Here is a 13,310-nt window from a genome sequence, read left to right on the forward strand (position 1 = left end):
GCCTCGAAGAGGTAGAGGAGTGGCGAGACAGACTCCTGGAAGGAGACCCACTGGACCTCCGACGATGACGCGGAGAGTCACCTCTCGAATCATCCATTGAAAGCCCCGCAGACCTCGACTTCCTGGGCTTAGACACCCTACCTACTGACAACTTCTTCTTGCGCTCCCGCAAGGCCTTGGCCGTGAGCGACTGGCAGTCGACACAGTCGTCCGTGTCGTGGGCCTCCCCGAGGCACCAGAGGCAGGCGTCGTGCGAGTCCGTTACCGACATCTTGGACCCACAGTCCCCGCATTTCTTGAAGCCCGGATGCGGGGTTGAAGACGAGGTAGACATGGTCACAAAAACTGAACAGGTTCAAAGAACCAAGATAGAATAAAACAGAACTCCAAAGAGTCGAGGCGTACCGAGATTCACGAAGTGAACACGTTCGCGGAAAAAAAGGGAAATGAGGCTGCGGGCGTCGTGCATCCTACTTATCACATCGGGTGATGTCGGCCATCGGAAGAGGTCCTCGGGGACGGCGCATTGACGCCATCGACGCAGGATGCAGAAAATGTTTCGAAGCAACACAGCTGTGGTGATTACTGTCAAAGATATGGAATACGTTGGAGGACCCAATCCCCTCGAACAGAGTATTTGCAAGGCACCATCGCACATCCCGTTAGATCACTAACAACTGGAAAGGGTAGGGAGTTAGAAGTCCCTGAGGGAGTTTAGCTAGCAGGCATTTAGCTAATCATCTCAAACATAAGCAAGTATTTAGACAGTAGGGTCAACATTTGGCAGCACTAGACAGGGGTTACAGATGCCTGGGTTAGGAAGAAAGGTCATACGATGAGAGACAGGGCCCCACAAAGAGAAAAACAAAGGCCCTTGAACTGTCTCTGCGACTCAATGTGATTATTGTGCAGTTGTGACAGGTGGTGTCTGAAGCGTAATCCATTCCGGCCAAGAATACAGAGGCTGCCCATAGCCGGGAAGATATGGTAAGCATAGAGAGATATACCAACAAGGAATTACCAAAGATAAACCGAGTTACGGGACAAGATCTTCCATCTCCTACCTGATCAAGCATACAACCATATACGAAGATCACCATGAGAGAATGCTTATGATCGCCACAGAGCATATCCTTAATGGGTTCCAGCTTATGAGAAAATCATAAAAGACCTACTGAGAGACTGTATTAGTATTACGTATTTTAGCCTCAGCACTAGAAATCAGACAAGAACACTGAGTTATTTACAGTAGTCAACCCCTCCAAACAACCGACCAACACCGACATCCTTCAAAATACTCCCAACAAAAAATAGGAAACCGACACTTTGTGCTTTTACCAACACAGCTTCATTGATATGTTTGGAACCGTATTACATGTAGCGCCACAAGAGGAAATTCTATTATAACTGCCTGATCCGAAGAGATAAAAATGTATCTTTTAATGTGTATGGATAACTATGTGCAAACAAATATTACAAAAACATTTCCTTTTTACAGTTAAAAGATATGTTTACTCACTTCAAAAGTAAGTCCCATCCTCAATGGGAATATTTTATTACTACCTAAAAAATCATTTCACTCCCAACTTTAAAGAAAATAGGGAGTAAAATACTTCCACTTCAAAATATTATCTTGTGCATTGTGGACAAGAGAAAAAAACCTTTGCAAGCAACTGGCCCCTTCACTATTTTTGGACAGGAACACAGAAAGGCCAACTTTATGTTAGATTAAGGTACTTGGGTAATCTGGTAACGAGATAGATGTGTTGCAACCTCAAGTTGAATATTCTTTCTTGAATAACAGTCATTGTCGCATTGCTACTCTTCCATTACGCTCTGTACAGTTTGGTGAAAGTACATTGGGCAGGGCACAAATGTACAGGGATAAGGATGCGTGGGCTGGGAATTTGGGGGACACATTGTGGACAAGAGAAAAACGTTTGCAAGCAATTGGCCACCCCACTACTTTATAACAGTAATGCAGAAAGGCCAACATAGCCTGTTCTTTCTAACCTCACTTTAAGTTAGATTGAAGTATTCAGGTTACCTGGTAACGAGACAGATGTGTTGCATCCTCAAGTCGGATTTCCTTCGTGAATACCAGTCGTCGTCTCATTGCTACTCTCTCTTTGTGCCCTTTACAATTTGGTGAAGGAAGTGCATGCACATTTGGGAAACCGGACAATGAGCAGGGAGCAAATGTGTTGGGATGGGCATGCACAGGCCAGGCATTGGGTGGACACTGACGCTAGGCCATTTCAGCTTTCCATGAAGGAATGGGAACAGTAGTGGAGGCAGGCAGGGAATTTCAGGGAGGGGAGCCCCCTGTAAAAAAAAGAGAAAATGAGTGAGAGAAGGGTTGGCAGGAAAGGGGGCAGTCATTTCGATCATCTTTTGCTGTTAATGTGATTTTGCTTCCTAGTACTTGGGGTGCCCCTTATTTGTGCCCTATATTTAGTGTGCTACTGAACTCCAGTCCCTGATCTTTCGATTTTAGGTCTGGTGAGAGAGAGCGTGCTCTCTGCCAGAGCTTTTGCAGGTATATATTTACAGGGCCAAAAGCTACTCCCTCAAGCATTATGAGTGCATCCTGCTGGTAGCTCAGGCCCAGATTTTGTTTCCCTGCTGCTTACATCAATGTGTTCTCTACTTTGGTGATACATTCAATTGTAGTTGCGCTATTTGTTCTTATTGTTGCTCTGTTCCTGGTGTCAAACTATATACAATTAAGATCCCAATGCATATAGGCTGTCATTGACTGAGCAAACTCTGCAATCCTTTCTTTATTTTTATTACAGGGATCATGCGGCTTTTGTGATCCAAAGAGATGTCGGGCAGAAGAGGTAATATCAACACACACATATTAAACAAGCTACAACAGTCATGTGATTTAATCAGCAAATTGTCTGTCCAAAATTGATAGTCAAGACAAAACTGTGGGGGCTGTTGACTGGTATGAAGCTAAGGAATCTATCTCTTCTGGACCGGTACAAGAGTGTTCAAGGAAATGTTCAGAATAGAAACAGGTCCATGCTACATGTCTTGATATATCTACACCTCTCTTTGCAGTGATCTTCGTTCCAGGGTAGGGCAAGTCTCACGGATTGTGGGTGATTTAGCCCCTTGATGTTTCCTGAGGGCCTTTCAGAATTGTGTTTGATTAGGTTGTGTATGTATCTGTGGAAAGAGTTTAAGTTGACTGGAGTAACACAGCTCACAGAGTTAAGTCCTCACTTGAGAATTCTGTGCAACCTGGATTCAGGTATTGGCATGCCAGTGCTGAAACATATTGACAATCAATCACGTGACCTCGCGGCTCCAGTCTGCTCCCTTGCCCTTCCTTCATGGCTGAATCGTTGTGAGCACGTCTGCGTCACAGCTATATACACTTTTGTGTTCATGCTAAAAAAAGGTCTATCAGACATGAATACACACAAGCAGCAGCAGCCCACAAAACCAAGAGAGAGATGTGAAGGCAATTTAAATGCAGCATTCATGCATATTTTCCCCAACAGGTTAATTATCCAACTGCAGGTTACATTTCTTCAAAGGCCCTGTGTTCTTTGGGTGACCACACTGTTTTTTCAATAAAGAGAAGAGGTCTTGTTTTAAATAAAACACAAATCATGTTCATTTATCACATATAGGATTTATATTCCAAAGGCAGTGTTGGACATATTCAGGAAGACATATTCAAGTGCAGGAATAGAAAATAGAAATGTGGCAACAGACACAATCACGTGTTGTGAATGTCACATGGAAGAGTTGAGATTTGCACAGTGAAAATTGCACTGGTTTGAGTAGAAACAATCAAATGCAGGCACTTGCAGGAATATACTGAATCAACATCTACACAAACAGCACAATCAAGTTTCATGCTAGCAAAATATATTGAAGAGTATTCTAAGAAATATTTCACATTATCAAAAAAAACTAGGGAAAATATACAGCTTTCATTTGACCTAACAGCAGCTCAATACCTTTAATATTGGAAGACCGTCAGAGCCACAACTGCACATCTCCATCCAGCTTGCTCACTTGGTCAGACACAAATGGATCAGACAGGCTCGCCCTTCCCCGTTAAACATGACTCTACTTTGCACTTCAAACAACCCAGCTCAAGCAAACCCAGTGATCTAGACACAAACAGCTACCAGGAGCTACTTTTAACACACAAGCCAACTAGCGGCATACAACCATACCTATGAGACATTAACGTTGTGTGTTTGGGAACGTGTATTAAGCAGCACAAAGACACAGCTAGAAGACATTTATAATGGATCAAACATAATGGACAAAAAGCTAATGTTTGCATCTAATGTGGAAGCTGTGGTGCGCAGTGTCCTAGCTACTGGTTCCCCAGTGGTAACCCCAGCCTAACGGGTAATGCTTTATACTCAGGAGCTGCGTTTAGCTCCTTCTTATTAAAAATATTCATTTGTAACCCTGCAAGCCAGCTGATAGCAGTGCCCTCCTCAACAAGACAATGCCTGCTGATGAGCTGCCCCCCCAAATTCCTGTCTTGCATCTTCTAACCTACCAAGAAACTAGAAGAGCCAACCGTTTTGGATTTTGTGCATTGGATAGGCATCCAGGTATTGCCATAAGGGGACTAGCGGGCCATACGCCGGGAATAGTATGACAGTGCCAGGGAAACGCCTCTATGAGGCCTATACAAGCACCCAAATTAACAGCTTTGTCAAATAGCTTGCCTTTCATTCAGTCAGCCAACTCTTCCAGGTGCTTCCAATCAATGTAGAGGCAAACATCACCTCTTTTTAGCTCTGTGTACTGAAGCTCACACGTTCTGCGATAATAGGAATTCCGGGCTTCAATAACTAATACATCCACCTCAAATGGTCTAGGTAAAAAGGCATGCCTCTGAATCTCACTGCATGACTGTGCAGGTTTCAGAATGATGCAGCTCACCTGTTTGCCTGACCAAGTTCACCTTCCCTCCGACTGTGGATATTAGGATCTTATGTAAATCTATCCTTATGGTTCATGACTCCATGAGATAATCAAGTGCCCCACTTATTAAGACTGCATTTAAAGACTCCTTTTTTCCAGCCTATAAAGACCTTCTTAGAGGCTCCTTATTGTTTCACATTTCTGGAGCATGTAAGGGAAGTACTTGCCTTTATGTCCAAAAAGCATATTTGCAAACTATGGCCCTCATTAAAACTGCCAACAATAAATATCATCTTTCCTTTTCAAAAAAAGATAAAAACCTGGCTAGTTACACACTAATCATTTCCCACATTGTCGTCACGCGGAGTTGAGATGAGAAGACTTAAAATGCAGTTTTTCCCTTTAAACACAAATAATAAATATGGATACAGGGCCAGTCAGGTTTCTCAGTTCCATGTGTGTGAAAGCTATCCAGTCCTGTTTTTCTCCTAGGATTCTGTGATTTCCAGACTTGTATTTTCCATTTTACGTTCTGGACTCCAAAACCCACAATTCCAAGAAATACAATTTGACTAAATGGCTTTTTCATGCAAGGAACTGGGTACCTTCAGAGCTCTGGGATAGGTGCAAAAATCATAACAATATCTTTGGAAGCCAAGCTTACCTGATATATAGTACTCCACTGTGATCCGCCCGACGCAGCCAACCAATTGGGACCTGTACAGCTGGTAACCTTCCATCTTTACTTCCTCCATCACACACTTTTCCTTCATTCATCTTTCTTTTACTGCTTGCCACTCTTCAAAGATACCAACAATTTGATATCCTTTTATTAGTTGCCATTTTGGCCTTCAAGAGGACCAAAGAGTACAGTCAATCTCAGACTGTACGAAGTGCATTGGGAGACTTCAGCTCAGATCCAAACTGAGTCCTCGGCGAAGAAGGCCATGATTCCTCAACAAGCCAGTTGCCCATGGGCATCCACATTTAGGGAAGTAGGTATTGTTTCTCATTATTTCTTTAAAGTAAAAGAGGGGTAAAGCCAGTGCTTCCCCCTAAGCAGAAACATAATACCTTTTTGTGCAAAGAGGGAAATTCTATTCCTACATTGAATGCAAGTCCACAAGAAGGAAGACTGCTAACTTGAATGCATACTTTGTGAAGAACTTCATTTTTTCAGATTGTAGACCATTTAAAAACAAGATTCTTTTAGTTTTCGCTTTATCTTCCAATCCATGACAAATACCTCACTGGCCTTTTCTTGTATTATCCTCATGATTCCCAAGTCCTGATTGCACAACCTAGAATAAAATCAAAATAGAGCTTGGTAAATATATTTTGAAATGATACAGCTCCTCATTTGCATTTTCTTCTGCAAATAGCTTCTTATGTCTATATCAAATTTTCAAGAATACAGTTCTACACTTTCAAAAATGTGAGCTAAAGCTCTTACATAAAAATTCAATGACATCATCACACCATACACACAACCTAAAATTAAATGTTTATACTGAATAAATAAATGGCAACTACATGTCTTAAGCAATAGAGGATTGTATGAAAGATGGATTATGATAACTCTGTAGGGGGAGAATTGAGAAAGCCTCTCACAACTGATTTCTGATAATTGGAAACGCGATACGGGTGCAAACTGCATAGAGTGCAGTGTTTGATTAAATTGTAAATAGTAGCACGTGCTTGAAAACACAAAATAAAACTGTATACATGCAGGATGTGTTTTATATTAATGCAAAACATATGTCAGGACATACATTTAAGACACACTGCTTTTTGAAACAGTAAAAGTTCAGAAGAAAAAGTAACAACATTTGAAAACCTTTATCTTTTCATCCAACCTACTCGATACTAAATGAGAGGTGACATCTGTTAAGATGAATTTCTCTAATCTGGCCTGGTGGACAGTTTTCTGGTGTCCACTCTAGTTATAGTGAACAGGGGAACTCGAAGAGTTGAGCCAAATCCAATCAGGGTAAGTGAGGAGAGTGATCAAGCCTAAGTCTGAGGAGAGGTGAGTGGGGTCAGAGGTCCACAATGAGTCCACAAAGTGAAATACACAATGATTCTACTTAGACAGGTAAGTACAAAAATACTCTATTATAGGCCCAAAAACAAACTAGGACGATTAATCAAACATGTAACATTATCACACAATACTCTAAATATAAAACACATATACAGTCACCTTTGTTTATAACAATGCACACCATTAACCTATGCACCTGTAAGGGAAGTGAAGCAGTTACGCAATTGGATAATCAGTCCACAGGAATAGGAGCCATCCATTTATTAGTCCAACCCTAAATTGAATTGGGCCATGTGCTCAAAAGTTCACAAAGTTCATTTAGGAAAGGGAACAAAGTTAAGAAATGTTCCTGTGGGGATGAACACGGTTCCAAAAGACGCCTCAGGACTCTTACAGTTAAGTAAATCACTTTTACTATCTTTTAGAACAGTTTTTTAGATACATGTTTAAAAAGCAGTTCTTCACAAACTTTATAATGGAGGAGTTAGGGATATCATTAATAATTTAGACTACTTACCACCCTTACTCAGGTTTTCCCAAAAGGCTTGGCAGATGAAATGGGAGTTGCTAGAGGTAGGTTTTCCAGCCGTTGTATCCAGTAGAAGATTCCCAGTAGCTGCGGGTACAAGGAAGATTCTTCTCGGGTCCTGGAGGTCAGTTTAACCTGTTCCAGCGAAGAAATGCAGCAGGCACCGATGCAGGACTCTTTAGGACACTCTACCAGACGGGAGATGGCTGGTTGCAGCGACAGTCAACGCACATGGGCGACAGCAGGCGTCACTCCAGTCGCGAAAGAAGTTAGCCCTTCCAAACAGAATCCCTGGATATTGGGAGGTTGAAACTTGGCAGGAAGCCGACTTGTAGGACGAGCTGGCAACTACCGAAGGTCCGGGCAAAAACACAGAATATGCCGGTTCTGGCACGCTAGCCCAAAATCGAGGTACGTAGTCCACTGGGTGGTCCAGGTACACTTCTAAAGGCTCCAGGCTGCAGGAACGTTAGAAGGCGGGGAGAGTGGTTGGTTGCACCAGTCCAAAGGGTTGAAGCACAAACAAGGGTCTTCTGAGATCTGGTAGTCCAGCAGGTCTTCACCGGGACAGCAGCAAGAATGGTCACCAGACCTCTTCAGGATTCGTCCTAGGGTCTTCCGTCGTCTGCACAGCTACACAGGATACTTGCCTCCTCTTCTGATCTGCTGGAATGGCTGAAGGACTTCTCTTCTAATCCTACATTCAGGTGAGTGATCAAACTCAGACCTCCAATAGCAAGGATCTGCACCACTCATGCAAACCAGCAGTGGTCCAATCAGGGACCACTGTGGGGTTGTCTCATGCATGGACACTAGACTCACGGTCACCAGTTTGTGGATTGGGACTAGACAGTGCCAGTCCCCTTCTTGACTCCATATATACATGGCATGCACAAGCCCGTGAAAATAGCAGCTTTCCCGGGCAAATGCATGACCATAAAAGGGAATTTGTGAGAATGCAGGAAGAAGGCCAAAGTACAAAATGGCCAAAGAACAAGCAACAGAATTGTGTGGTACGCGGTAAACATGAATGGGCTACCTAAAAATATAGCAACAATGGTAGAAATGTAACTGCTGGCACCAGCTTGTCTTTAGACACATTTAAAAGTAACCAAAAATCCCTTTGGTAAATGTCTAGGATGATACAAATGTATCCCTATTGCACTGTACTGAAAGATGATGTGTGCAGTTTGAAAAAGTTACCCAAACAGATAACGTGTCAAATGACAAAAGGGAAACAATTTTTCAGTATTGACAGTCTGAATGGCGAGTCAGTTTCCACATAACAAATGAGGTCAGTGAAGTGAAGCTGAAGGATTCACATTTCTGGAAAAAGTCAGGACTAGGTGTAAAACGTGAGCAAAAGGTTTGGGGGTCCATAGAATATGGAGGGAAAGATACCTAAAAGAGAATTCTTTCCTAACACTTGCCCTCCCCAGGGACAAGGGGATCTAATCTACCCCTGGATGGGTTTCCTGTTCCATTCGGTTATACATACTGGACAGAACATCAGCATTGCAATGCTGTGCACCTGGCTCCTGCTCAATGGTGAAGTCAAAGCCTTGAAGATTTATGGACCATCAGAGCAACTTAAGATTCTCTCCCTTCATGTTCATCAATCACTTGAAAGGTCTATGGTCAGTTTACACAGTGAGGTGAGTCCCATATAGGTAGGGTCTCAGCTTCCTAAGGCTCCACACCATGCAAAAAACATTCCTTCTCCACAGTAGACCACCTGAACTCTGTCCTTAAGCTGGCGACTGATGAAACCTATAGGATGTTCCATGCCTTTGTCATCTAGCTGCGTGCGATATTACTGCACCTATCCCAGTGTCAGGGGAATCTGTCTGCAATATGAAAGGTGTCTGATAATCAGGTGCCCTGAGAACAAGAGCCTCATAAAAGGAATCCTTCAGGTCTTGGAAGGCCTTCTCACGCTCCTGAGACCAAGAAACTTTATTTTGTTTATTTTTTTTATTGTGCTATTGGTTTAATAATATAAACCTTACACAAAGTGCAAAGATACAAAAACACACTAATTCATAAAACTATAAAAATGGTCAAATTCAATACATATTTCAATCACAACATCCACGATTTAAAATCATGCCTTCATAGGTAATTTCTAAATACATACCATACGTTAAAACATTAATCACAGGTTCAATGTGTAAAATACCATACATACTTTCTCCATAAAATCAACTATTCGCATCATAAACATAATTACATGATTTGTACCCTACAGTAAATTTTATCTCAGTATATATGAGTAAAGTGCATTACGCAATTTCCAAGAGGTTAGTTGTTGCATCTCCTGCCATACATATTCTCCTGTGGGATTGCCCACACTGGTCACATACCTTTCAAAACATTCCCTGCGCGTCACAGCTAATTTTGGGCACTTAAGAACAATGTGGGTTAAAGTTTCCTCAGTAGCTGAACAATGACGACGTAATACATTCTCTATACCAGGTCTCATCCATAGAAAACAATTTTCTAAAAACGGTAACAAATGTAATCAAAGCCATAAGGCATAGCTGTTAGAGAGATGTATCATTGCTATGCTTCATCCCCTCTCCTAGTGAGAACCCCAGCACTTTTTGCTGGACTTCTGGACCTTTTTCTTTCTATCCTCAATGAGGGAAGCCTTTTTCCCCTCATTCTTTCTTATTTGTTCTGACTTTTGGAACTCTGTTCTCTGTGTTTTACCTTTACTATAGAGTCTGCTTTACTCCATATCTCTTTAAAGGCATCTGTGTTTAACCTTTGCAGCACACAGCACCGTATGTGCAGTGTTGCTGGGAAACCTTTGGGTTCTCCTTTGAGATTCCTTCTTTATCCTTACTAACTACAGTTCTTAAGGATAGAGGGATACTTTGTATATTTCCAAAAACTATACTTTAAGTGATTAGCACACACCACCTTATGTGGAGTGCTAAGGGGATACCTAGTATTCCTCTTCTCTCTGCTCCTGTGACTTTTAAATCACATAGACAACTCTATAGTTATGGCTGGTGGCAGTGGATGTTTTCTACCAACTACTGTGATATTTTTTTACCACAGACTGTATTCACAGTCTTGGTTGTGCACAATAGGGTCACCTATGTTCTAGCATTGTGGCTCCTTTCTTTTTTTGCCATTCTATTGTGGTTGTTATTTGCTAGCCCTTCTACCATTCAGGGAGGGGGAGGTATGTGTGTGTGTTTTGCCTTTGGCGGGAAGCCTTTGGTGTCCTAGGCTCCAGTGTGTGTGTGCAGGATGGAAGTGAGGGAGGAGTTATTCACTCCCCTGATCTTTGTCTGCTTGCGTGCCTGAATTGAGCCAGTTTCCACTGGGTAGCTGACTGTCCTGATTGGACAGCACCTCTCTGTAAAATGCTGAAAGTTTGCAGAGAAGTGTGTGGGAAAACTGAATAAAAGGTGAGGTTCCTGAGGTGAAAGCCTAGTCGACCTCTGGAAATGAAGTAACCAAAGCTGAAGACGACCACAGACGTCTGCAGAACCTTCCTTCCAATCACTATAAAGTACCACTGCTGCCCTGATCCGTTTTCTACTCTACAGAGGAGCTCAGAAGAGGACAAATCCTTCCCTTTGGCTGGTGTGATCATCCAGCCCTGAGCTGAACTACAAATGGAGCCATCTCCTGAGTTGATGCGCCTTTCCAGAATTGTAGACTGTGAATACCAGGAGACCACTGACCCATTTGCAGTGCAACGTCTTTGCGAGGCTGAATCTGTCCAAGTTTTTGCTGAGCTCCAGTTGTAACTCCAGAGACATGATCAGACTAATCTAATTCCTCTGACCAGAGTGCAGGACTTCAGAAGCAAAGAAGATCCACTGGACGAATACTGTCCTTTGTTGGTGCTGAAAAAAAGGTGCCAAAACAACAGACCGACCAAGGAGATTGAAGAAATCCATGCCAAGGGTCCTCTCTCGAGACTGCTGCTGAGACATCCCATTCAGAGTCTTACCTTTCGTCACCAGACCGAGGAATCAGGAGACCGGGTCTGTCGCTGCTGCAGAGAGGAGAATCCAGCTACGAACATTTCTTCTAACCTAAGGTACTGTGGGGTGAAAGGTATAATTTACCTTGTACCGAGAAGATGCTCCAGAGTGACTGGTGTGTGTGAAGAGGTGTCCAGGGTGTCCATTCTACCAATGACTCAAGCTTGCCACCTTGTGTCCCTTTAAGGATTCTTTTTGCAGGGTCCCCCGCGTTGTTTTATTTTTCAAGTAACTTTTCCTAGAGACTGAAAGTATTCTGAGTAACTTTTGCTGTTCTGCTGCTTCGTAAGACTTTGAATACACTCCAACTCTGCCCTTTTCGTATAGTTAGGGAATGGACTTTTAAAGCGTTAGTTTGTCCGAAAAGTGCCTCTAGAACGTTAAGCTCTGCTGTGTCATTAACCAACCTTTTTCCGTCCTAAAAGACTTTGGGCCTCATCAGGGCCTTGGCAGTATCCCAGCGGTGATACCGCCAATGCAAATAGTGTTACAGTTCACGAGCAGCGGTAAGGCGGTTAAACCCCAATGGGGTTTTTCGGCGATATTAGTGCCGGCGCAATTAGCAGCGTGCTAACAATGCCAAAAACAGGCAGAATGTGGCGATTTGTACCTCCAGCAAAAATCTGGAGGTAAAACTCAAAACCTTCCGCCCAACTCATGATTGGGCCAGACCTTAAATGCAGCACGTTACTGACACATTTAAGGGCTACCGCCCAACTCGGGATGAGGACCTTTATCTTATTTGGTTTTGCTAACTAAGACATGCATTACTCACCGTAATAGCATTTCAGATGATTGTATCTGCTTAGATTCATATGCTGTGCATTTGGTCCGACATCCCTTGGTAACGGCAGAGTATTGCATCTTGTCTTTCAGGGACCGACGGCATAGGCGTGTCTGTAACACTATCCCTATCGTGACGTCTATTGTACCCAAAATCCCTCACTCGCCGAGGTCCCTCCGATTGTATTTTTTCTGCCATCTAGCAAGACGTTTATGTTCCCTCCACCCGAGCGGGGAGGCAGGGTGGGCGCATGTGAATCTAAGCAGATACAATCATCAGAAATGCCATCACGGTGAGTAATGCATGTCTTCTAATGCTGGTTAATCTGCTTAGAATCACATGCTGTGCATAGACTAGCGAGCAGTACCCGGAGTTGGAGGTGGGTTATGAGAAGGAACAGTAGTGAAAATATGTCTTAATACTGCTTGTCCCACCTGAGAATCAGATCTAGAATGGGTGTCTAGGCAATAGTGTTTTGTAAATGTGTTTACAGAACTCCAGGTTGCCGCTTTGCAAATGGACTCAAGGGGAACATTTGCAATGAATGCTATGGAAGCCCCAGTGCCCGAGTAGAGTGTTCCTTAGGCTTGAAGAGCAGTTATCTCTTAGCATGAGTATAACAGTGTGATGCATTTGACAATCCACCTTGAGATAGTTGGTTTAGAGACAGGATCCCCTTTTCTACCAGCTGCCACTGAAATGAAAAACTGGTTTCTCTTCCTCAGTGGTTTCGTCCTTTCCAGGTAAAACATGACTGCCCTGCGCACTTCTAGTGTGTGTAGGCTTCTTTCAGCCATGCTAGTGGGATTCTGGAAGAAAGTGGGTAGTTCAATTGATTGGTTCACATGGAACTTCGAGATGTATTTAGGCGCAAATCTGGGATGAGTGTTCAGAACCCCCTTATCCCTGTGGACTGTAACAAAAGGGTGTAGAACTGAAAAGGCCTCTAGTTCGCTAACCCTTCTAATAGAAGTGATAGCCACTAGGAAGGCCGTCTTGTAAGTAAGGTCTTTTAGACTTGCTTTATTCATTGGT

General features: G+C 43.0%; 1 protein-coding gene across 6 annotated transcripts in view; it reads right to left on the reverse strand.

Annotated features, from left to right (window-relative positions):
- Positions 1–13,310, reverse strand: part of MBD5 (methyl-CpG binding domain protein 5) — an 802,917-nt gene that overhangs the window by 715,198 nt on the left and 74,409 nt on the right. For 5 of the 6 annotated variants that reach the window (XM_069616504.1, XM_069616508.1, XM_069616506.1 and 2 more), the window contains one exon: positions 5,576–6,212. In XM_069616504.1, coding sequence (XP_069472605.1) covers positions 5,576–5,688 — 113 coding nt within the window. In that variant the 5' untranslated portion in view covers positions 5,689–6,212. Of the gene's footprint in view, positions 1–2,047; positions 2,326–5,575; positions 6,213–13,310 lie in introns of all 6 variants that reach the window. The other variant, XM_069616507.1, reaches the window with a different exon arrangement.

The sequence above is a fragment of the Ambystoma mexicanum genome, chromosome 9 (genome assembly GCF_040938575.1).
Source record: "Ambystoma mexicanum isolate Mex_15411 chromosome 9, UKY_AmexF1_1, whole genome shotgun sequence".
In the NCBI taxonomy this organism is placed as follows: domain Eukaryota; kingdom Metazoa; phylum Chordata; class Amphibia; order Caudata; family Ambystomatidae; genus Ambystoma; species Ambystoma mexicanum.